A 26,342-nucleotide genomic window follows, 5' to 3' on the forward strand; every position below is an offset into this window, starting at 1 on the left:
TACTGGGGTTGGCTTCACCTTTTCAGGCAGTTTCTTGCTTCCTAGCCCTCCTACACGAGCTAACCCAGAAACCTTACGTGGCCTTCACATCTCTGAGAAGGAGACGTATATCTGGTAAAGCATTAAATTGGTGAGTCGGTAATCCTGATTCTTACCGCGGTGACCGCTGCGACCTCCGCTCTCTTTTTATGTCTGTGTTGCTATGCGGTTTTTCCTTTTGTCTTCCTGAATCTTGCATTATATTGTTATTCGTTACTTTGTGTGATGCCATGTTGGTGGATTCTTGCACCATTTTTTCCCTCCAGCTATTGATGTCGAATAAGGCAATGTAGGGCTTATTTTGGGTTTCTTCCTTTGTTTAAGGGAACCTGTCATCAGTTAAAAAATTAGTGACAGAAATGCTGATCTCAGCGGTGTGTTACTCATGAGCTAAAAGTAAGTGGTTGCTGAGAACCAGCATCATAATCATTGCAGCACAGACCTGGAAAAGAGTCAAATCTACCTGAGAAGAGTCCTGGTGATACATAATCTCCTGCTCTCTCGCCCATCTGCTGATGATTGGCAGTTCTCTCCTAGAGAGGAAGAGAGAAAACTAGGTAGAAGACTGTCAGCCATCAGCAGGTGGGCAGGAGAGCAGGAATTCATGAATAACCAGGACTCTTCTCAGGTGGCCATGACTCTTCTCCAGGCCCAGTCTGCAATGATTGTGATGTCGGTTCTTTTCAATAACTTACTTTCTAGGCTACTTTCACACTAGCGTTCGGGCGGATCCGTTCTGAACGGATCCGCTCATAATAATGCAGACGGAGGCTCCGTTCAGAACGGATCCGTCTGCATTATTTTTAGCATAGAACCGCTAAGTGTGAAAATAGCCTAGTACGGATCCGTCCATCCGTCCAGACTTTCAATGTAAAGTCAATGGGGGACGGATCCGCTTGAAGATTTAGCCACATTGTGGCATCTTCAAACGGATCCGTCCCCATTGACTTACATTGAAAGTCTGGACGGATCCGCACGCCTCCGCACGGCCAGGCGGACACCCGAACGCTGCAAGCAGCGTTCAGCTGTCCGTGCGGAGGCGAGCGGAGCGGAGGCTGAACGCCGCCAGACTGATGCAGTCTGAGCGGATCCGCCTCCATTCAGACTGCATCAGGGCTGGACGGCTGCGTTCGGGTCCGCTCGTGAGCTCCTTCAAACGGAGCTCACGAGCGGAAACCCGAACGCTAGTGTGAAAGTAGCCTTACTTATAAATGACAGACCGCTGAAATCAACTGTGTCTACTTTATTCTGCGGTTAGTATGGGCTGCATAAAGTTGATGACACGTTCATATGCAAGAGGCCTTAAAGGGAACCTATGTGTTTCTTTACATGCATTGGTAACCGCAATTTGTGGTCCCTGATGCACGGAGAACGTTCGTGCAGCCTCCAGGACGGATCCAGACCCATTCAACTTGAGTGCGTCCATGATCCGCCTGTTCCGCAAAAAGATAAACTTGCACTATCTTTTTGCGAAACTGAAGTATGGAACCCCACAGAAGCACCCCGTAGTGCTTCCATTCCGCACCGTTACGCATTTCTGGATTTGCAGACCCATTCACGTGAATGCATACAGAACGGTGTCCATTTATACGGAAACGGAACACATACGTTCGTGTGAAGGAGGCCTAAGGCTGAGTTCACCCAGTCAGTGTTTGGTCAGTGATTTCCATCAGTTATGAGTCTTTCCATTATACCTTATGTCTGTAGGCTTCACTGCTGGTTTTGGCTCACAATTTTTTTTGTTTTGGAGGTGATTCAAACATATTTTTGGGTTTTTATTTTTTAATAACTTTATTAATTAACTATTAGGGCTCTGAAACCTAGTATCTTTTGATCCCTTGTCCTATTCACCCTAATAGAGATCTGTTGGGGTGAATAGGATTCTTACTGTCCCTGCTGAGCTGTGTCTTGTGTATAGCGCCGCAGGAAGCTTACCATGACCAGCCTGGATGGTAACCAACTGAAGCACGGCTCTGATTAGAAGGCAGAGGGAGCTGCGATCAGCGTTGAATGTAGCATCTGAAGGGTTAAATGACACGGTGTGGCGTGATCGACATTCCCCGTCATTGTGGCCGGGTGCCTGCTGTATGATACATCAGTCACCTTCTTCGTATGGAGCGGGCTGAGCGCAGCAGCCTGCTCCATACAAGTGCGGCTGCATAATGCCGTACATACGGAGGTGTTGCACCAAGTTGATGTAATGGATAGATGGAACAAGAAATACTGCCTCTGCAATACATGTCGTGTAATGGATCGCCATATAATGCAGTGTTACACTGTTTTGATATAGATGAGCTTTTATAGAAGTAGATGCGGTATTTTGTGCGCTTTCTTAGATTATAAATGTGTTCTATCCTCTAGAATGGTGATGGATCCTTCCTGGCTGACATCTGGTTTGGGGGTGACATCTGTGTGCCCAAAGTGCTAATAGAAAAGGAGTTGGCCAGGTGGACCTAAATGATTTTGGTCGGGAGTCTCCCTTATTCTGCGGTGGTCAGCCTATATTGGTATTGGAGTTTTCAGGTTATTAGTGAGTTTGTACTTGTGAGAATATTACTAGCATGAGGACGTTTGAGCATCTTTGCTAAGTTTATTTGTTGGATATACTATGCTGAGGGCTTTTCCTTGTGAGGCAGGGACTTGTCATAGTTTTGGGATGTTGCCAACATGCCGTTCATGAGTAAACGGTACAGGTTTCCAGAAGGGCCCGTTCACACGTAGTTTTGTGGCGCTGATTTTGGATGGTTTCTGCCTCAAAATCGTTTCCAAAAAAATCTGCCATACATTTTGGTCGCAAGTAGCACTTGATTTTTATTTTTTATTTTTTTTAAACGCATCAAAAAAAGAAGCAGCGCGCCCTATCCTGAGGCAGAATCAGCGCGGACTCTCCCATTGAAATTAATTTTAAAATCTGTTGTGTGAACTGGTCCTAAGGCCTCTTTCACACGAGCGTGACGGATTAGGTCCGGATTTGTTCAGGGTGCGTTCAGGGAAACTCTCCCCATTGTGCAAGCATGTTCAGTCAGTTTTGTCTGTGGTTGCATTCAGTTGTTTTCACCTTGGTGCAATGCGTTTTGATGCGTGTGTTTTAAAAAACTGAAGGTTTACAAACAACCTCTCCTAGCAACCATCAGTGAAAAACACATTGCATCTGCTGCACTTGCTTCTGTTTAAATTATTTTTTTATTCGAATTTTCAGGTTCAAAGAACAAATTAATATTACAATAAAATGATAGTGAAAATCAATATTGTATACGCAAATCAGAATGGTGAACATGTCATGACATATGTTACCACAAAAATATATAATAAGCAAATAACGGTATAAAAGTATCAAGTTTTCTATAGCGATTGAACCTATAGCCCTTAATGCTGAGGTGACAAACCAACAAATAGCAAATTAGGACCGCAGTCTTTATTAGGCTACTTTCACACTTGCGTTCAGAGCAAGTGTGAGACGGATCCGCTCATATAATGCAGACGGTGGCTCCGTTCAGAACGGATCCGTTTGCATTATATTGTTAAAAAAAAATTCTAAGTGTGAAAGTAGCCTGAACGGATCCGTCCAGACTTTACATTGAAAGTCAATGGGGGACGGATCCGTTTGAAGATTGAGCCATATTGTCATCTTCAAACGGATCCGTCCCCATTGACTTACATTGAAAGTCTGGAGGGATCCGCACGGCCAGACGGACATCCGAACGCTGCAAGCAGCGTTCAGGTGTCCGCCTTCTGAGCGGAGCGGAGGCTGAACGCTGCCAGACTGATGCATTCTGAGCAGATCCGCATCCACTCAGAATGCATTAGGGCTGGACGGATGCGTTCGGGGCCGCTTGTGAGCCCCTTCAAACGGAGCTCACAAGTGGACACCCAAACGCTAGTGCGAAAGTAGCCTTACCTAGATGATAGCATAGTTGCCATTTGTTATACTCTTATGTCACTACAGTTGCCCAATATTGCAGAGTTTGTGTTTTTCACTGAACCCCCTTTCACTTCTATGGAGCCAAGGCTGCGTGAAAAACGCAGAATATAGAACATGCTATGTTTTTCACGTAACGCAGAACTGATGCGTGAAAAAAACGCTCCTGTGCACAGCTCCATTGAAATGAATGGGTCTGGATTCAGTGTGGGTGCTATGCGTTCACGTCACGCATTGCACCCGCCCGGAAAACTCACTTGTGTGAAAGGGGCCTAAGGCGGTGTCCACATTAAGTTTTTGCCACCCGTTTAATGTATACAAAAAAGTATACGTTAATGGGTGCCATACTGTGTTCTATTGAGGAAAAAAAAAAAAAATATATATATATATATCTATCTATCTCAACACATATACATATATACACACACACACACACTGATGTGTATTTGATCTTCTTTTTTTTTTTTTTTTTTTTTTTTTTCCCCCCCTCTGCACTGTAAGATAGTACTTGGAATCATTGTGGATGGAAGGTATGTGTCACAGAGTCCCTCCCTCCCCACTGTGTGCGGCTGCCGCTGACCACCAATGAGAGCAGAGAGGAGGAGGAGGAGGAGGAGGAGGAGGGGAGGGGCTGTGGCCACTGCGCCACCAATGAATATAGTTAATATGCCTGAATACAAACGTAGCCTATATGTGCCGGCCATATCCCATACCTGGCCTCTATTACTGCACGCCGTGGTCCGCCATAATTAACCCCTCAGGTCCGGAGGGGTTAATTGCGGCGGATCACGGTGCGCAGTAATGGAGGCCAGGTATGGGATATGGCCAGCACATGCAGGCTACGTTTGTATTCAGGCATATTAACTATATTCATTGGCGGTGCAGTGGCCACAGTCCCTCCCTTCTACTCCCCCTCTTCTAAGTATAGTATTAATTGCGGGAACCCCCCCTTCTACACGATTAAATCATTGGTGGCTGCTCTCCTCCCTCTGGACGCGTCTACTAAGAAAACGTCCAGGGAAGGACGTTTTCCAGCAACCGGCTTCCTCACCGTGACGCATTGAGCGCTGCACCTGCGCCGAATACTGGACAGGACGGCGCAGGCGCAACATTTTCTTAGACATGGCCAGCAGGAGGAGAGAAGCGCTTCCCTGGCCCTGTCAATCAAGAGAAGAATAGCGTGAAAAGGTGGGCAAACGGCACCGCTAGGAGCAGGTGCAACGCCCCCCGCTCCTAGAGGCTTATTAGCATATTATAAAAGTTTGTTTTTCTCAATAAAGGCTTCGGGCAGTGAGGTGGCTCTAATATAGTTATGTTCAGCAGCTGACATTGGCACATCGCTAATGTCAGCCAGCTTAATGCCCATTTTTCAGGTGACAGAAACCCTTTAACGGAGGCTGCCATAGAGAAAACTGCCTTCATCACATGTGACGCCCGACTTCAATAGGGAGTTTGTGGAACAGACAGATGCCTTCTAAGTAGGCCTCGGTGCTCTACTCTCTCAGGAAGTCAATGAGCATCCCGTTGTCTTTAAGCCACAAGCTCACCCCAGCTGAAACCAGGTATAGCATAGTGGAGAGTATGCCTGGCTATCAAGTGGGCACACTAGTCTCTCCGCTACTATTTCTTGGGGAGAAAGTTCTACCTGGTGACTGACCACTCTCCTCTCAAGTGGATGAGCCAGGCCAAAGAGAGAAATGCCCCAATCACTAGGTGGTTCCTATCCTTACAGAACTTTAAGTTCTCCATGGAACACCGGGAAGGCTGGTTGCAGGGAAGCGCAGATGCCCTGCAATACTGTATGACAGGTGTTCACCCCCTCAGGGTTGAACAAACAAAGGAGGGGGATGTAAGAAGGTACCTGGAATCATTGTGTATGGAAGGTATGTGTCACCGAGGTTCCTGGCCTTGGTGAAGTAAGAGCCGGTATTTTGTGTCAGCAGCAGCTATTGCTAATTGACACCTAAAGATTTAGCATGGCTGTTACAGCTGATCCGGGACTGTTCTTACTAGGAGAAGTCAAAGTGCTGGGTGGGTTTTGCCAGGCATAAAAACCAGCCAGCACTGCCAGGTGTGTGGATTTACCTCCCTCTAGCACTGGAGCTCAGGAGTCTGTGTGCTGTGAACTGAGGGCTGTGCTGGGATTTGAGGTTTGAGCCAGTGTTCCATGAAATTTCCCTACCATCGTCACTTCCTGTTGTGACGCGACCGCACCGGACATGACGTTCCCAGCTTTGGAAGGAGGTGTGCCGCGCTGCTCAGGCGCACAACAACGGAGTAGGGAAAATTCACCCAGAGTTGGGGAGAAGGGGCCACCTAATGTGCTTGCGCCTTACCTCTCAGCTGGACACTGGCTGACACTGTGCATGCGCCAGGAGCCTCAGCAGCGGTTAGAGGGTAGGGAAAAATTACGGGCCAGTGCGCAAGAGCAGCTAACTACTGTCGGGATACAAGGTCGGGAAAGGTAAGACGTAAGCGCATTACTTGGCCCCTTCTCCCCAACTCTGGTATGAAATCATGTCCGGTGGTACACCTTATTTGCATTTTGTTATACACCAATGTGTTCCTCAAAATACAGAATGTGCACGGATGTCATCTGTATTTTTTGAGGATCCGTTTTTTGAGGCCTTGGGCCTTTTTTTTTTTTTTTTTTTTTTTTTTTTTTTTGCGGATAGAATGCGGACCCATTCATTTCAATGGGTCCACAAAAAATGCGGATAGTACAGTGTGCTATCAGTATGTCCGTTCCGTAGCCCCACTTTTTTTTTTTTTTTTTTGCGGACCGCAAAACACATACGGTCGTGTGCATGAGGTCCTATTCTCAGGATAGGTAATCAGTATCAGATCTGAGGGGGTGCAACACCCGGGACCCCCGATGATTAGCTGTTAGAAGAGGCCTTGAGCACCGCAGCCTCTTCCTAGGCCGGTGACATCACTGTACATTGGTCACTTGGCCTAGTTACAGCACAGCCCTATTCAAGACAATGGAGCTGAGCTTCAATACCACGCACAGCCACTATACGATGTACGGCGCTGTACTTGGAAAGCTGCCGGGTGCCTGCATCACTCATCTTAGGGTACTTTCACACTTGCGGCAGTGTGATCAGGCGGGCCGTTCCGTCGTCTGAACTGGCCGCCGGATCTGTCGCTGACAGAAAGCATTTGTGAGACGGATGCGGCTCCGTCTCACAAATGCATTGCAAGGACGGATCCGTCTCTCCGCTCTTCATGTGGACAGACGGATCCGTCTTGTATCTTTTTTCACACTTTTACCGATCTGCAAATGCGCAGACCGGAAAGACGGATCCGGCATTCCGGTACATTCCTATGGGAAAAAATGCCGACATTCAGGCATGTCTTCAGTTTTTTTTCACCGGAGATAAAACTGTAGCATGCTACGGTTTTATCCTTTGCCTGATCAGTCAAAACGACTGAACTGAAGACATCCTGAACGGATTGCTCTCCAGTCAGAATGCATGGGGATATGCCTGATCAGTTCTTTTCCGGTATAGAGCCCCTGTGACGGAACTGGGTGCCGGAAAAGAAAAAACGCTAGTGTGAAAGTACCCTTAGGACTCATGCAAACGACCATTGTTTTGGCGGCTCCGTGTGCTGTCCGCATCTGTGTCTCCGTTCCGCGGCCCCGCAAAAAAACAAAACAAAAAAAAAAACATAACATGTCCTATTCTTGTCCGCGCTATGCGGACAAGAATAGGCATTTATATTGCCGGCTTCCGTTCCGCAAATTGCGGAAGGTAACACGGACGGCTTCCGTTTTTTGCCGATCCGCGGTGCATGAGGCCTTAGCGTTTGAGTTCAGCGGCGCCCTGTAACAGCTGATGGACAGGGGTGTCGGGACTTGGACCCCTGCTGATGTGAGAATGATGACCTATCCTGAGGATAAGTCAGCATTATCTTTTCCTGGATAACCCAAGGGGAAAAATTATTTGGAGCTGGTTGAAAACAGTCATGACTTTAACGCTAATCCCTTGGTTTTTGCTCTTAAGGATGTATATCGCCATCTGGTGACCCCATAAAGAATAGACAACACAGTTGAATTTCCAGATATTGCTGATTTCTATGTGGGTCTGTAGAAAGCTGGGTGATGGCCCCATGCAAGCTGTGATGGCAGCACTTGTGGTCAGGGACCTCTCCCTAGATACTTTCTAGGACTATATTATAATCAGGTACCTATAGGACAGGAGCATTTCTAGTCTGTAACCTGGCACATTAGTGGTTAATAAGTCGGCGTGGACAGTGAGCTTGTGTCCTCTCTGCAGTGAAGGCATCTTCCTGCGGCACGGCTCATGCTCTCCTCGACTTTTACCTCCGGTGACACCGTATGGCGCCTCATTCTTAGTTTCTATGCACTGTCATTTTCTTGAGATGACGGCTTCATCAACAAGATTGAAAGCAGCCTTATTTACTGCATTGTTCAGCGGGTGCTTTTATAATAGACGGCGGCAGGTTTTTCCCTGCGTTTTCCCCGGGAATCGTGGCTTGACTGCAGTTGAGATTATCCGAGGTAACGCAGCTAAGCGTCGGATAATTATAGCATTATTACGGTGTACATGCCATACCTTCCACAGTGACATACACGGCATAGAAAGCGATGGGAATTTTACTTGTAAATGGGTGCGGTGCTAGTTTGTGTGCGCTGTTTGTTTTTTTAAGTTTTTTTTTTTTGTTGTAGTAAATGTTATTAGATTTATGTAAATCTCACAAGCTTCGTCATTCAGTCATGTTGTTCAACTCTTTCATAAATGTGAACACATTACATTGTCAATCAAAACAAAACAAAAAATACTCCTATTTTTGGTCATCCATGACAAGGACCAAAAACCTAATTTTGCTAGAACGGATTAGTACATTATGCCTTTAGGCTTTTATTTCTAGGGTGTTCTGATAAATGGCCTTTCAGTTAGCCCAAAATGTCAAAGTAGAACTTTTTGTAATATACTTCCCTGCTCTGATGCTCTCCATTGGGCCCTTTAACTGGTACTTCAGAAAATGGCCTGACGATGTTCCTCAATTGACCGCCACTGAATTACATTACCCCCCATGGCTGAAGACTCTCAGTGGTCTGATTCCTTACTGACCACCCACCACTCCTCTATCTAAACCTTCCAGATCACTCTCTAGTCTCTGTACCTCCTGATCCCTCATGACATAGATATGACACTGCAGCCAATCACTGCGATTAAATGGGTTCTCTGGGATTTTAATATTGATGAACTATCCTGGACAAGCCATCAATATCTGGTGGGGGTCCGACTCCCAACAATCAGCTGTTTTGAAAAAAAAAACCATGGTGCTCCAGTGAGTGGCACAACCTCTTCCCAGGCCTATGTGCAACTCCGTCCCATTCCAGTGAATGGACCTGTGATGTAATACCAAGCACAGCCTCTATACCTGTGGTGGCTAACCTCATTGATGGGGATAGGCAATCATTATCAAAATCATTAACTAATCCTCATCCTAATAAAATCCTCATCCTAAAAGAATATTGTCTGCTTGCCAGCCGAGCTAGCTGAAGACTTTCAGTGAGTGAAATGGAGTATAAAAAAGGTATTTAGTAGCTCCCCCTAGTGGCAGCTGCAGGCAGACAGAATTTAATTCTACAGCTGAGGAAAAGCAGGCGATTTGGGGCTGTCTTTAGATGAAAGAAAAGCAATAAACAGCTCAGGTGCTACCCAAAGATATTTATCATGAAATTAATTTTGTACCCATTTAGATTAAAAGGAAAAAAACTGGTCTCCAACATGATCTTGGAGTGTGCACAGTTAGTGATTTTATTAATTATTAAAGTAGGAATACAGACTCGACGCCATCAATTACTGTTTTGTAAATGCGCAGAGCTAGCCTGCTGCACATTTAGTGATAGTTTTTAAAATGAAGATGTCCCCTGCTGTTGTGAGGACGACTTGGACATCTTAATTATAGCGGTTTGTTTCAGCAGACGGGCGCATACTCGATGATTTAAAGACATTAAGGACTCTTTCATACGAGCGTGATGGATTAGGTCCGGATGCGTTCAGGGAAACTTGCACCATTTTGCAAGCAAGTTCAGTCGGTTTTGTCTGCGATTGCGTTCAGTTTTTTCCGCGCGGGTGCACTGCATTTTGATGCGTTTTTCACGCGCGTGATAAAAAAAACGGAAGGTTTGCAAACAACATCTCTTGGCGTCCATTCACACCTCCGTTGTGTGATCCGCAATACACCCGGCCGGCACCCCACCATAGAACTGCCTATCCATGTCCGCAATTGTGGACAAGAATAGAACATGTTGTATTTTTTGCGGAGCCGAAGCACGGAAATGCGGATGCGGAGAGCAGTGCCCAGACCCCATGCCATTACCTTACAAAATACAAACATCCCTTTAAGGGTATGTTCACACTGCAAATATTTCCACTGCTAAATCCATAGCTAAAACCGGAGTCTGAACCTCATTTTTGCATTTTGAATGTGGCAGATTTTCCTGCAGCTTTAACCCCGTTCATTGAGGCTAATCCTTCGAGGGGACACTCACTATGACGTGGTTCCGTGATGCGGTTGGGAAAACTGCGTGGAAATCGCTGCGGTATGCATGGTGGATCAGACTCCCATTAATAACAATAGGAGACAGTTTCCATCTGCAGAAAAGACCTGGGTGTGATCTGGCCTTTGTTTATTTAGGACTAACACCATTCAAGAAAACACAGGCTATATAATCGTGAAAATTCCACCAACAGGGCATTTGATGTCCCAATCAGTACCTCCTTATGTTATTGGGACTGATCCTGCTTGAAAATGAGCAATTCTGCTGGAGCTTTCCCTCAGACTTTTATAGGACCAGTTTTTCCCATTCCTAATACAAATGCATTTTGTGCCTTTTTTTACGTAGTTTGTGAAATTTGTATCTGTCTGGTTCTGGTTTAAAGAGGTATTTATTTGATGCATGTAGTAACACGTTTTTCTTTCTTTTAGATGAAGTGCCTGCAGACATGGTTGCAGAAGAATCAGGTCCTGGTGCACAGAATAGTCCATATCAACTTCGCAGAAAAACTCTCGTCCCTAAAAGAACAGCCTGTCCAACAAAAAACAGTATGGAGGTACAGTCATGCTGCTTTTATTTTATTTGTGAGTTTGAGTAAAATGGGTGATTGTCTTAATACGTCCTTCGGCATTTGAAGTTCTGAAACCGAAAAATGAGGCCTGGTCACACTAAACATATATGAAGTGTGAGAAAAGCAAGGTGACAAATCTTGGACATTGAGTGTAAAGCTGGCCATACACATTCAGTAGCTGCCGGCCGAATGACCGATTCTACCGACAGCGATCTCTCCCGTCTCCCTCCCAGCTTCCCCATACACAATCGACTGTGGGGAGAGCGGAGAAAGCTGCTGCGATACAAAAGGATCGGATGAAAATATTAATGATGTGTCAGGGGAGAGTCGGAAGCTCCCCACACACTAGTGTTTTGGCTGAATCCGCCATTTTTGGGGAGGTTCTGCTGACAAAAGTATAATGTGTATGGACAGTTTAAGGAATGAAAATCTGTTACTTGGGATTTTTGAGGAACATGGAATGAGTAGTCTGCGGGAGGCTGTTAGAGTAAGGCTACATGTAGAGTTCTTCCATTGCAGATTTCATGTAAAGGAAATGTGTAATTAGAAAATGACCTATCTAAATTAAGTTTTACTTAGAACTTTTTTTTTCTTTTTCTTTTCAGTTTGTTTTTTTGTTTTTTATATATAATTTTCAATGTCACTATAATAAAAAAAAAAAAATTATGTATATAATAGTGCAATTTTTCTCACTGGTCTCTTTGTCCGATGCAGGAATTGGCAATCTTCAGCACCCCAGCTGCTGTGAAACTACAACTCCTAGCATTCATACTTGGCTGTATTTGTAACTCCAAGAGAAGTCAAAGGAGGGTTCTGGGAGTTGTAGTTTCGTAACAGTTGGAGTGCCGGAGGTTTTTGATCCCTGTTCTAATAGGTCATGATTTCCTATTATGTACAGGTGGCTTTTCAGTAGCCATTATGAACACAGGAAGAACTACAATGATAAGTAACACCTCTATATATAGATAACACAGGATCCACCATTCACAACAGGTGATATCACAGCTTATCTCCTCCATCCTGACCTCTGCATAGGTCAGAGCATGCCTAGAAAAATCCCATAGAAGTCAGTGAGGTCCCCTCCTATTCATTGTGTCTATGGACCATGGGGCTGCTCTCAAAAGACCGGAATTTTAGGCCTTTTTTTTTATTTATTTTTTTATCCCTCCCTGAATGGCATCTGTCAGGGTCCATTCACACGTCCGCAAATGGGTCCGCATCCGTTCCTCAATATTGGGAATAGGGTGCAGAACCATTCATTCTCGGTGAGGCAGAAATGTATGTGGAGAAATGTATGTGGCCCCGAACTTCCAGGCTTCGGCTCCACACAAAAAATAGAACATGTCCTATTTTTGGCTGCAATTGCGGACAAGAATAGGAAGTTCTATGGGGGGGGGGGGGGGGGGGGGTGCCGGACGGTTGTATTGCGGATCCGCAATATACTACGGACGGGTGAATGGACCCTCAGCGTGATCAGTCCTATTAAAGTAGGTCATATGCATAAATATAAAAACTATTCTATTATTTCGTGGCAGCTATAAAACCGAGTGACAAAAGGGTTTCATTTTACATGATCAACCCTACCAGAAAGTATTCCTGGTTTAATAAGGCTGATCATGCTGACAGATGCTCTTTAAATATAGTGACATGGAAAAAATAAAAATAAATCACCAAAAATTCTTAATTTTTTTTTTTAAGGGAACCTGTGATCAGATTGTGGCTATACAACAAATGGCATGTTACTGCCCAGCACGTTAGTTTTCGAATTTTGTTTCCTTAAAAATAACCATAAAGCTGTTTTGCTGATATAAGTTAGGTCATTGTGGTAGAACTGGAATCCCCTAATCACAAAGTCACCTCCGCCAGCCCTCTCTGATGTTCCCTTGACTTCCCGATTTCAGCGCAAGCCCCTTTGAAATCTTTCGCCTGTCTTTGATCACTGGGCTTCCTCCTCACATGCGCAGTGAGCTATTGAAATTGAGGTGTATGCACCTTAGCTCACTGCGCATGCGAGTGAGGAGGAAGTTCAGGGCACGAGATTTCTGAGGAGCTAGCGCTGATGTTGGGAAGCTAAGAGAATGTCAGAGCAAAGTGGGCTAGCAGCCGTGATTCGGGGATTCCAGTTATACGCCCCGATGACTCTTGTTCCCACAATGACTTCAGGTTAGGACAAAATACTAACTTTTAGTTCAGCAAAATGGCTTTATGATTAGTTTTTTTTTATAGAAAATTACCTATTGTTTAAATCACATTTTTACGTATAACATATATTTTTAAACAGTTCTTGATTTTATTTATTTTTTACATTTTCCAGGTCAATATCCATATTTAAACAAAACCCTTAAAATCCTGCTGTGTTCGCACTGGCCGCTAAGGCCTGTTTCACACTTGCGTTTTGGTTTCCGGTTTTGAGATCAGGTTCTCAAAACTGGATCAAAACCGTTCCAGCTTACGGCGGTTTTGTGTCTGATCAAAACATGGAACGGAATGCATCCTTTTTAAGTTTGTCCCCATTGACAATGATTGGGGACAAAACAGAAGCTTTTTGGCCTGGTTTTGATATCCTAGGCCAGATCTCAAAACTGGAATAACACGACGCAAGTGTGAAACAGGCCTAAACCTATTAATAGGCGCTACTTCTTTACGCTCTGTACAGATAACTGTAGTAAAGTGATCTGCTTATATATACACAGAGGTGAGCTCATTAGACAGGATTAGAGTAACAGATAAGACAGGATCCACCATTCACAATAGGTGACTCAGAGCTTATCTATTCTTTCCTCGTACAATGACCTCTGCACAGGTCACAGAGCATGCCCAGAAAACTCTACCATAGAAGTCAATGAGTATCCCCTTACCATTGTGTCTATGGCCCATGTAGCTGCAGTAAAGCAATTCTAAATGCTGTTAAGAACAGCTCAGGCAAGATGGCCGCCCCTTCATCATGTGCAGGAAATAGGAAAACAAAATCCGATTAGAAGAAAAGAATGTGTTAGATTTACTTTTAACTGGCAGCTAAAACTTTTGGTGACACATTTCCTGAGCAGGGTTGAGCCATTTGCGGCAAAGGCGCAATCTGACAGGATTCCTTTAACATAAGTAATATTAACAATAGGTCTTTTTCGGATGACACACTCCCTTTATTCTTTATTATACACACTTGTATAGCGCCACTATATTCCACAGACATTAGCATCACACTATCCCCAATGGAGCGCACAATCTAAGCTCCCTATCAGTATGTCTTTGGAGTCTGGGAGGAAAATGGAGAACCCGGAGGAAACGCACAAACATGGAGAGAACATACAAACTTCATGCAGATTTTGTCCTTGGTTGGATTAGAACTCGGGACCCCAGCGCTGCAAGGCTCCAGTGCTAACCACTGAGCCACCGTGCTGCCCCATTTAAATCAAGTGAATGAGAATGGCCATCAGAATATGCTGCTGCTAATGACTGATCGTGGGGGTGTCTGACCACCACTCATCTGATATTGATGACCTATCCCTGTGATGGCTAACCTCCTGCACTCCAGCTGTGGTAAAACTACAACTCCCAAGATGCACACTTGCTTGGCTGTTCTCAGAACTCCATTGAAATTAATGGAGCATGCTGGGAGTTGTAGTTTCACCACAGCTGGAGTGCTGGAGGTTAGCCATCACTGATTTCCTATGGAAATATCAGTCATCAGTGTTGTCCCAAAGTTCGGATTTTTAAAGGTTTTGCCATTCGGAGATCCTTTGTCCAGATAATGTATACTATCGGTCTCTGTTTATGAAGCGAGCACTAGGTGCTCCCATGAAATACATGAAGCAGTGTACTGGAAGAGACGTAGGTGGGGATATTGCACATACAGTAGCAGTGGAGGAGTGTGCTGGAAGGTTCTGGCCACCGCGGTGTGAGTTATGTTGGGTGGAGCAGAGGCTCGGGGCTGGCTGCTCATGCATTGAAAATACCAGTGGTAGAGACTAAGGGAAGGTGGGAACTTAAAGCTTGTTGGATTTGTGATATTATCTGGCCATAAACATTGGGTGAAGCCACTGATTTCATCGGGTTTGGCTATTTATTATATATGGGAGCCCCCACGCCTTCCCTGACAGAATATGTCGGAGGAGATCCGGGTTGGCTTTCATCTTGCCTGATCATTTTGTTCTTGAGCTGCCCACTGCTGTCTCCCAGCTCCCATGCTATGGGCTGAATAAACATTTGGCTGGCAGTTCTCATTTGTCTGACTTAGGGTTGTAGCAGGTATTGAATTATTGGTACCCTTACCCAATTGATACTTTTGTACTGGTATCTATTCGATCCTGCAGGGCTCGACAAATACCGGGTGCCAGGTCGCCATGGCTATCAGGAATTTTGTCCTGGTGCCTGGGTATTTGCCCTCACATGGATGTTACCCGGATCCGCCCTGCCCGCTCACTGGATGCTGCTCGTGGCTAAGGCCAAGTGGGGTGGTGTGACCCGTGGGCGGAGAGCGGGGTTGACAGGGTGGCATCGGGGGGAGCGGAGGAGGTAGGAAGGACGCAGTGGTTCTGCATCATGTGCTCCAGGGCGACTGACCGTGCGGATGTGTGTGCGACTCTGTACACTGCCGCTGTATATGTTGTTAGTGCCGTTCTGTACCCTGCCGCTGTATATGTTGTTAGTGCCGTTCTGTACCCTGCCGCTGTATATGTTGTTAGTGCCGTTCTGTACCCTGCCGCTGTATATGTTGTTAGTGCCGTTCTGTACCCTGCCGCTGTATATGTTGTTAGTGCCGTTCTGTACCCTGCCGCTGTATATGTTGTTAGTGCCGTTCTGTACCCTGCCGCTGTATATGTTGTTAGTGCCGTTCTGTACCCTGCCGCTGTATATGTTGTTAGTGCCGTTCTGTACCCTGCCGCTGTATATGTTAGTGCCGTTCTGTACCCTGCCGCTGTATATGTTAGTGCCGTTCTGTACCCTGCCGCTGTGTGCGCCGTTCTGTACGCTGCCGCTGTATAGGTGGTAATGCCCATGTTTTGGTTCTAGACGTCTTTAGATGATAATTTAAGAGGTGTTATTTTTGTCGCTGACAATAAGGCTTTATAAGGTAAAAAAATAAAAATAAACTGCTCCTAACTTTTTTTGCTGGCTCCTAGATTCCAAGGAATTTTGTCAAGCCCTGCGATACCGGGAATTGACGTTTACCGATACTAGGCTGCACCTACTGCGCAGCCTAGTATCAGAGAACCTGGCACGCACGCTGCTCTCAGCGTGCGCGATGTTCTCCTCAGCAGCACAAGGTAAAAGGAGTCACTCCCCCAACCCCCCCGTGCTGCTGCTGCCGCCAATAAGAGGGAGGGGCTGAGGCCACTGCACCATCAATGATAACTCGCCCATTAATACAAATACATGAGGGCGGGTGCCAGCAGCAGAATCACATAGCCGACACCCGACCTCTATGACGGGGCGCTGTGATCCGTGGCAGTTAACACCTTCAGGTGCACCTGATTCTGCCGCTGGCACCCGCCTCCTGTATTTGTATTAATAGGTGAGTTATCTTCATTGGTGGTGCAGTGGCAGCTTCTGATCGGAGCCCTAGCAGTGTAATCCTGGGGCTCCGATCGGTTACCATGGCTACTGAAGCCCTGGCTGCCATGGTAATCTCTCTGCTGCTGTGTGCACAGGGCAGCAGGGAAAGTGTGAGATCCTATTCACCCTGATAGAGCTCTATTAGGGTGAATAGGACAAGAGATGAAAAGGTCCCAGGTTCTAGCCCCTAAGGGGGGAAAAGTTATTACATAAAAAGGAAAAAAAAAACACATCTTTTCCATTGCGCCCATGACAGCACCCTTGAGAGACCGCCTCCATCCAGGACAAGGAACAGGAACTTTCGTGGAGAGCTCATAAGGAGGAGCATGGCCCCGAGACCACCAGTTCCTGTTTCCTGTCCTAGACAGAAGACTGTTCGTGGAGAAGAGGAAGAAGCTAGGCTGCAGGGCCCCGGAGGATTTTTATCAAAGTGGGGTTACCTGTTCCGGCATAAGTCTCCTCTAGGAGCCGCCGGCCGGAGTCTGGTGCCTGCTGCTGGGGTCTGGCTTACGCCGCGCTGGCCGCTACTCTGCAGTCCCGGGCTCACCGAGAGGTGCGTTCGGCACGCTGGTCCTTCCTGGCAGTGTTCAGGCGGGCGGGGCCTCCTCCTCACCTCGCGCTCGGGGGGGGGGGGGGGGGGGAAGAAGAGAGAACAAAATCGCGAGATCCGGGTCTCGGTAGAGACTTCCGGTATTTGGAACGCATGTAGCGTGCTTTCCGGAAGTAGGAAGTGCCTTCTCCTACTTAGGCCGCAGAGAGTTTTCAGCAGGACCCGACCGAGGGGATTGGACCCACAGGCGCACGGTCAGCATTATAGGAAGCCAAATTTCTTTTGGATCCTGGCAGTCACTCTATCCCACAGCAGCATGGAGGAGGAGAGTGTCCAACGCGCCGATCAACAGGAGGGTCATGAGAGCAGACCGGTACTCCTGGTGGGGTAAGGGGGATCATTCCCCATCACTTATTTCCTTTTAGTTAGGCTAAATCTCCTTTCCCTCTTTTTTCTCCTGCTTTTTAGACTGTAAAAGAGGGCCCTAGAAAGGCAATTTCAAAGACCAGAGGGAAGGAGTGTGCCGTCTGTAAAAAGAAACTGGCCCCCTCTTGGTTGAAAAAACTATGTCAATGTTGCATTGAGAAACTAGTGGAGGAGGAGTCCCCATCCCTTCTGCAGAGTATTAGGGAGATGGTGAAGACAGAGGTCTCGGATTCCCTGAAAGATTTCAAAAAGAGCTTTCCCTCTGTAGCCTCTACCTCCCTTGGAACCAGATCAGGCACGGCTAATAAATCTGACTCGGATCCTTTAGAGGATAGTGATACAGGAGAAATCCTAGATAGCCCAGACTCGTCCCAGGATGAAGAATCCACGGGCAGGCCACTTTTTTCCCTGGATGATACGGAAGCTTTACTAAAAGCAGTTCGTGCGACCATGAAAGTAGACGAACCCAAAGACCCAAGATCCGTTCAGGATATCATGTTTGGTGACCTCGGGCAGAAAAAATCTAGAGTATTTCCCGTAAATGAGAATATAAAGTTTTTAATACAGAGGGAATGGAAAAGACCCGATAAAAAAAAATTTGTCCCAAAAAATGTGAAAAGGAAGTATCCCTTTGACGAGGCAGACTCAGTAAACTCAGTGGGTTTGTCTCCCACCCACCGGACAGATTCAAAATTACGAATTTTCTAGGAAACCCGGGAAAAAAATCTAGCGTTACAACAGGAGATTGCTTCCCTACTTCGAAAAAATGTTCTAATTCCGGTGCTGGAGGCGGAGAAGGGCAGGGTTTTTTACTCTTCCCTTTTTCTGGTCCCCAAACCGGATGGAACATTCAGAACTATCATAAATCTAAAGGATTTAAATCAATTCCTCTCTTACAAAAAATTCAGAATGGAGTCGATCCAATCAGTTGTAAAACATCTTTTCAGGGGCTGCTTCATGGCTACGATAGATGTAAGAGATGTGTACTACCACATCCCTATTCGGCTAGACTGTCAAAAATTCCTCAGAGTCGCTGTTTCAATAGGAGGTCACATTCAGCACCTACAATATACAGCCCTTCCCTTTGGGATTTCTCAAGCTCCCAGACTTTTCACGAAAGTCATGGCAGAAGTCATGGCTCATGTAAGGGAAAGAGACATTTTAGTGATTCCTTACCTAGACGATCTCCTGGTGGTAGCGGAGTCAGAATCCCTTCTAGAAGTACACCTCAAGAAAGTAGTGCAGATCCTAGAAGACCTCAGCTGGCAAATAAATGGGGAAAAATCACATCTAATACCTTCCCAAGTTTGTGTCTTTCTGGGAATGATGCTGGACTCAAAGAAACTACTCTGTATTCTACCCCAAGACAAGATTCAGAGATTAATACAACAGGTTCAGTCCCTGATATCGACAAAGAACCCTACTATCAGACAAGCAATGGCGGTCTTGGGCAGAATGACTTCCACTATACCAGCGGTCAGTTGGAGCCATCTTCACTCATGACCCCTACAGTGGCAAATTCTGAAGGAGTGGCAGGGTTCCCTCCGCCCGTTAGATACACCTCTCACACTCACCCCCCAAGTGATCCAGTCCCTTCACTGGTGGCTGAATCCTGCAAACCTGTCTCAGGGGCTCCCTTGGATCCAACAAAATTTTGTTACCCTTACCACTGACGCAAGTCCTTCCGGTTGGGGGGCCTGTTGCCAAGGGTACTTAAGACAAGGTGTTTGGGAAAGAGAGCAGAGTCTAGACTCCCAAAACATGAGGGAACTGAGAGCGGTCTTTTTCGCCTTAAGAGTTTCTTCCTTTACTGCACGGAAAATCTATAAAGGTTTTTTCGGACAACGCCACAGTTGTCTCCTATCTGAACAAACAAGGAGGAACCAGATCAGAAAATCTTATGCAGTTAACAACGGATATCTTTTCCCTTATAATTCCTTCTGTTCCGTCCCTTATGGCAGTACATCTAAAAGGTACAGAAAACAAGGTGGCAGATTTCTTAAGCAGAAATACACTAGACCAGGGGGAATGGTGTCTGAACCAAATGGTGTTCGATCAAATAATTCAACTTTGGGGTCGTCCTCATCTGGACTTATTTGCCACCAGAGAAAACAAAGTATCATCTTTTCTTTTCCCTCAGCGAGAGAGATTCACCAACAGGAATAGATGCCTTCTCCCTTCACTGGCCGAACCAGCTCCTCTACGCCTTTCCTCCATTAAGACTTCTTCCAAGATTCTTACAGAAGTTGAGACAAGAAAGAACGACAGTGATCTTAATTGCTCCTTTCTGGCCCAGAAGAACCTGGTTGAGGAAGCTATCCTTGACGGACCCTTGGATTCTCCCGGAGAGGCAAGACCTTCTATCCCAAGGACCAGTCAATCATCCGAGTGTGAAGCAGTTACACCTAACAGCATGGCTCTTGAGGGGGAGATCCTAGAAAGTAGAGGACTCTCCAAGAATGTAGTTTCCACTTTACTATCCTGCAGGAAGGATGTCACCTCCTCTATTTATCTCAGAATTTGGAACACCTTCCAGAAGTTTGCCAAAGATCCGGTGAATCCTTTTAAATCCCCCACCTATGTGTAAGGTTTTAGATTTTCTGCAAGCTGGAAAATTTGAGGCCAAGTACTCTTAAAGTACAGGTATCCGCTTTGAGTGCATTCTTTGATTCTCCCATCGCTAGCCACCCGTGGGTCCGAAGATTCTTTAAAGCCATCAGCAGGCTTAGGCCTATAACTGGACCTTCAATTCCCCCCTGGGACCTCAACTTGGTCCTCACTAGCCTCACAGAACCTCCCTTTGAGCCACTTAAACAGTTACCCATAAAAATCTTGTCCTTCAAAACAGCGTTTCTTGTGGCAATTACCTCAGCAAGGAGGGTTGGTGAGATTTCGGCCTTCTCTACCTCGCCTCCTTACACTAACATCCTAGATGATAGGGTACTCATTAAACCAGACCCTTCCTTCTTACCGAAAGTGGTTTCTATGTTTCATAGAACACAGGACATTATCCTTCCTTCCCTGTGTCAAAATCCGAGAAATGAAAAAGAGGAAAAACTGCACTGTTTAGATGTAAAAATATACCTATCTCATTATCTAGAGGTTACTAGTCAGTGGAGGAAAACCTCAAAACTTTTCATTCAATTTAGTGGGAAAAATAAGGGTCTCCCAGCCTCTGCTAAAACCCTTTCCAGATGGATCGTGAGAGCCATTAATTTGGCCTATTCTTCAGCTGGAAAGGATCCCCCGGGGGGTTTTGGTGCCCATTCCACAAGATCAGTCTCCACCACTTGGGCAGAAAGGGCTGACGCTACCTTAGAACAGATTTGTAGAGCAGCCACATGGCAGTCGCCTGGCACCTTCTTTCGTCACTACAGATTAGACCTAGGCAATAGAGAACAGCTAGCCTTCGGTAGGAAAGTCCTCCAGGCGGTAGTCCCACCCTAAGAAATAAAGGGATTTCTATTCTAGTCGTCTCTCAAGGGTGCTGTCATGGGCGCAATGGAAATTTAAGATTACACTTACCGGTAATCACTTTTCCATAAGCCCATGACAGCACCCGGGTTTATTCCCACCCTGTATAGAATTAATGCAGGAAAAAAAAAAATATATATATATATATAAAAAAAAAAGAGAAAATATATATAAAAAAAAAAGAATCATATATACCAAAAAAAGAGTGTGGTCTAGGACAAGTTCTTGCGATTAACTGGTGGTCTCGGGGCCATGCTCCTCCTTATGACCTCTACACGAAAGTTCCTGTTTCCTGTCCTGGATGGAGGCGGTCTCTCAAGGGTGCTGTCATGGGCTTATGGAAAAGTTATTACCGGTAAGTGTAATCTTAAATTTCCCTAAAAACAAACACCAATTTTACATATAAAATATACAAACAATAAATAAACATATTGCCACGGCCAAAAAAAGTGCAAACTATTAAAATATAAAAAATAAAAAATATCTCCTATGCGGTTAACGCCGATTTGCAATTTTTTTTTGTCACTTTGTCCCGTCCCCCCCCCCCCCCCAAAAAAAAAAAAAAAAATGGACTGTTCCATAAAATGCAGAATGCACACTGCTTTTTTGGTGGTTTATTTTCTCCGCGTGATATCGGATGGTATCGAATCGGAATTTCGGTATCGAAACAACCCTAGTGCGACTTTCTTATCTCAACTTTGGAGTAATAGTCTGAGTTGAAACGCGTGTTCTCCTGTGACATATTAGCCTACAAATTTTTATACTCAATTGTGCTTCAGAGCTGAAATCTACCAGCATTCCATGTTGGTTTCATTTTCATTCTCTGGGGTTGTCCAGCTTTTCTGTACTTGTTTTTTTAAACTGTGGCTAGCGGCAGCCTGTTGTGTCGGAGGAAAGAATCCTACTCGTCTGCTCCTGCTGCTCTGTTCCAGCTTCCCTACTGAGTAATTCCAGTGGAAAAACTGCTCCATGAGGTGACATTAGTCACTGGAAATGCTGATCTTTGTCATGCCGGGGTCACCCGGTTGCCTCTCTTCACCACGTAGCACTCATTGGCTTTCTCTGACTGCTTGGGACTCAACCTACTGCATATATTTTGCAGAAGCTTCAAGCCTGCAGAGTATGCTTTCAGTGGCATGGGTTTAAACCCCTCAAGGTGTGCTGGACATTTTCGGTGGTCCTGGTTTAACCACCTCCCGTCTGCCGATAGGATATAAACGTCCGAGAGGTGGATCTCTATTTCTGAATGGACGTTTTAAAACGTCCGTTCAGAAACTGCAGCTGCACGTTAATCGTGTAGCTGCTGATCGGGTTGCCCGCTGTCAGTGACAGCAGGGCAACCCTAAGAGAAGGCAGGGACAGTTCCCAGGTGTCCTTGCCTTCTAGATCGCTGCATACACAGACCTCGATCAGCCCTGCACTGAGGCTGTACAGCTCTGTATTGCGCTGTACAGCCTCTCTGGGGGGTGTATTTTTCCTGTAACTGGGGCTACTGTTTCAGCCCCAGTTACAGGAGAAATAAACTGTGAAAAAAAAAAAAAAAAGAAAAAGTGAAGTAAATGTCCCCCAGAGGTTTTGTATGACCTTATGGGGGACGAAAAGTGTTGGAAAAAGAAAAAAAAAAAAAAAGGTTTCACAGGTAAGGAATAAAATTTTTTAAAAATATGTCCCGCATATGTCCCACAAAATGGTACCAATAAAACAGTCACCTCATCCCACAAAAAATGAGTCCGTACATAAGAAAATCTCTCAAAAAAAATAAAAAAAACTATAGCTCTTAGAACATGGAGACACTAAAACATCATTTTTTGGGTTTCAAAAATGCTATTATTGTGTTAAAGTGAAACAAATAAAAAAAAGTATACATATTAGGTATTGCCACGTCCGTAAAAACCAGCTCTGTAAAAATATCACATGACCTAACCCCTCTGGTGAACACAGTAAAAAAAAGTGTCAAAATGACCAATTTTTGTCACCTTACATCACAAAAACTGCAACACCAAGTGATCAAAAATGCACATATCCCACTAAATGGTACCAATAAAACCGTCACCTCATCCCGCAAAAAATGAGCCCCTACATAAGAAAATCTCTCAAAAAATTAAGAAAATCTCTTAAAAAAATAAAAAAAACTATAGCTCTCAGAACATGGACACATTAAAACATAATTATTTTTGTTTCAAAAATGCTATTATTGTGTAAAACTTTAATAAATAAAAAGTATACATATTAGGTATCGCTACGTCCGTAACAATCTGCTCTATAAAACTGTCACTTGACTGAACCCCTCAGGTGAAGGCTGTAAAAATAGAGACTGTGCTAAAACAACCCATTTTTGATCACCTTGACCCATAAAGTGTTATAATGAATGATCAAAAAATCATATGTACCCCAAAATAGTAGCAATTAAATTGGCACCTTATCCCCTAGTTTCCAAAATGGGATCACTTCTTGGGAGTTTCTACTGTAAGGGTGCATCAGGGGGCTTCAAATGGGACATGGCATCTAAAAACCATGTGGAGTTCCTTTTCTTCTGCGCCCTGCCGTGTGCCCATACAGCAGTTTATGACCACGTGTGGGGTGTTTCTGTAAACCGCAGAATCTGGGTAATAAATATTGAGGTTTTTTTTGGCTGTTAACCATTGATGTGTTAAAGAAAAAATTGGATTAAAATGGAAAATCTGCCAAAAAAGTGAAATTAAAAAATTTGATCTCCATTTTCCTTTAATTCTTATGGAATGCCTAAAGGGTTAACAAAGTTAGTAAAATCGGTTTTAAGTAACTTGAGGGGTGTAGTTTCCACAATGGGGTCATTTATGGGGGTATCCACTATGTAAGCCCCACAAAGTGACTTCAGATCTGAACTGGTCCTGAAAAAGTGGGTTTTGGCAATTTTCTTAAAAATGTTAAGAATTGCTTCTAAATTTCTAAGCCTTCTAACGTCCTAAGAAAATAAAATGACATTTCCAAAATGATGCCAACATAAAGTAGACATCTGGGGAATGTTAAGTAATAAATATTTTATGAGGTATCACTTTCTGTTTTAAAAGCAGAGAAATTGAAATTTAGAAAATTGCGCTTTTTTCAGAATTTTTCTAAATTTGGGATTTTTTCATAAATGTGAAATATATTGACTCAAATTTATGACTATCATGAAGTACAATGTGTCACGAGAAAACAATCTCTGAATGACTTGGATAAGTAAAGGCGTTCCAAAGTTATTACCACATAAAGTGAGATATGTCAGTTTTGCTAAATTAGGCCTGGTCAGGAAGGGGGCAAATGGCCCAGATGGCAAGTGGTTAAACCCCTCATGGTGTGCTGGACATTTTCGGTGGTCCTGGTTTAAACCCCTCATGGTGTGCTGGACATTTTCGGTGGTCCTGGTTTAAACCCCTCACGGTGTGCTGGACATTTTCGGTGGCGCAGGTTTGAACTCTGCTGCATACATTTTCAGTGGCATAGTTAAACCTGCCCCGCACACAGTGCACCAGACATTTGTGGCGATACAGGTTTAAACCCCTCACGGTGTGGCGGCCATTTTCGATGGTCTAAGATTGAAGCCCTCCCGGTGCGCAGAACATTTTCGGTGGCATAGGTTTAAACACTGCACGGTGCACTGTATCTTTTACCGCAACTTTCTATAATGGCCGCCTTTAATCTAATGTGAGGGAGCACCTTTAGCTGCAAGGTCATGGGACGTCGGTGCTGTAGTGCAGCGCTGGAGCCTTCAGCCGGGTGATGCCAGTGTGGGACTGAATGCGTTGGGTGGCTCGCCTGTGTAATAGGTAGTGTTTAGCTTGGGCCGATGCTTGGACACAATGTGTCACTGGTTAGCATTCATTAGCTGGTACACAGTGTTTTATACATCCAAACAACTATGGACTTTCACGTCCGTAAATGATTTGACCTATTTGTTGGTGTGTAAATCCTGTGTCGTATTTAGATTACCTAGCCCCCCCTCCTCGGTCGGTTGTTCCCTCCATGAAGACTGATTGCCAACAGGGCCACATGCTCTCGTTGCATCATGGACGCAGAGAGGCGCCTGAAAATTGGATCCATGCGTTTGTCCTTTTGATTTTTCTCGTTTCCACTTGATCTTTTATTTGTCATGTACTGGTCGGTATGAAGAAGCAAGTTTCCATTCTTCCTCCGTAGTAGCTGTTGTTTTGTAGTCATATGACGTGGTGTTTTGTATACATAGCTCGTCCTTGATGAGCAAAACCTGCCATAATTTTACTGTACCTGTATTTTACTGTAATTTTACTGTACTGGCTGGGTGATTTTGCCGTAAAATACATATTTTTTTTCCCCAACCCTATGGACTATTTTAAATATAAACTTTGAGGCTTTTTTTTAAATTAAACTGAAAAATACCAAGACATATATATATATGTATATGTCTTGGTATTTTTCAGTTTAATTTAAAAAAAACTCAAAATTTATATTTAAAATAGTCCATAGGGTTGGGGAAAAAAAATATGTATTTTCCGGCAAAATCACCCAGCCAGTACAGTAAAATACAGGTGCAGGGGGTTTACTACATACGTATAGATCGGCAGTGCAGGGGGTTACTACATACGGGTCAGGTGGGGTGGGCCAAATCTGTTTGACGATTCTAAATTGTAAACAGTCGTCAGAGGCTTCAAGGGCGAATTTGATTACTGTATTCGCCCAGCTCTACCTGAATCCTATACTGTCTTATATTGCATAGATTAGGTGCTAATTGAAGAGAAACTCTGCGTCTCTAAGGTAGGAGGCTGTTGATTTACACATTGCATTTGGTTCACTGTGTTATTAGGTCGTCGCTTATTATTATTATTATTTTTTTTTTATTATTTTTTTAACCACTTCCAGACTGGGCCATTTACCCCCTTCCTGACAGAGCCTAATTGAGCAAATCTGACATGTCACTTTATGTGGTAATAACTTTGGAACACTTTTTTATTTATCCAAAATTTTGAGTGTTTCTCGTGACACATTGTACTTCATGTCGGTCATAAATTTGAGTCAATATATTTCACCTTTATTTATGAAAAAATCCCAAATTTACCAAAAATGTTTTAAAAATTCATAATTTCTTTGCTTTTAAAACAGTGATACCTCATAAAATATTTATTACTTGACATTCCCCATATGTCTACTTTGTTGGCATCATTTTGTAAATGTCATTTTATTTTTTTAGGACGTTAGAAGGCTTAGAATTGTAGAAGCAATTTTTAAACCCCACTTTTTAAGGACCAGTTCATTTCTAAAGTCACTTTTTGGGGCTTAC

The 26,342-nt window shown here is 44.6% G+C and overlaps 1 protein-coding gene across 2 annotated transcripts in view; it reads left to right on the forward strand.

Moving 5' to 3' along the window:
• The window catches only part of FBXO11 (F-box protein 11), a 109,993-nt gene that overhangs the window by 26,274 nt on the left and 57,377 nt on the right, over positions 1-26,342 (forward strand). For both annotated transcript variants that reach the window (XR_006388869.1, XM_044292044.1), the window contains exon 2: positions 10,925-11,049. Coding sequence is in view for 1 of the 2 variants with exons in the window: in XM_044292044.1 (XP_044147979.1) it covers positions 10,925-11,049 (125 nt within the window). In the remaining variant the exon portion in view is untranslated. The remainder of the gene's footprint in view (positions 1-10,924; positions 11,050-26,342) is intronic.

The sequence above is a fragment of the Bufo gargarizans genome, chromosome 4, assembly GCF_014858855.1.
Source record: "Bufo gargarizans isolate SCDJY-AF-19 chromosome 4, ASM1485885v1, whole genome shotgun sequence".
Lineage (NCBI taxonomy): Eukaryota > Metazoa > Chordata > Amphibia > Anura > Bufonidae > Bufo > Bufo gargarizans.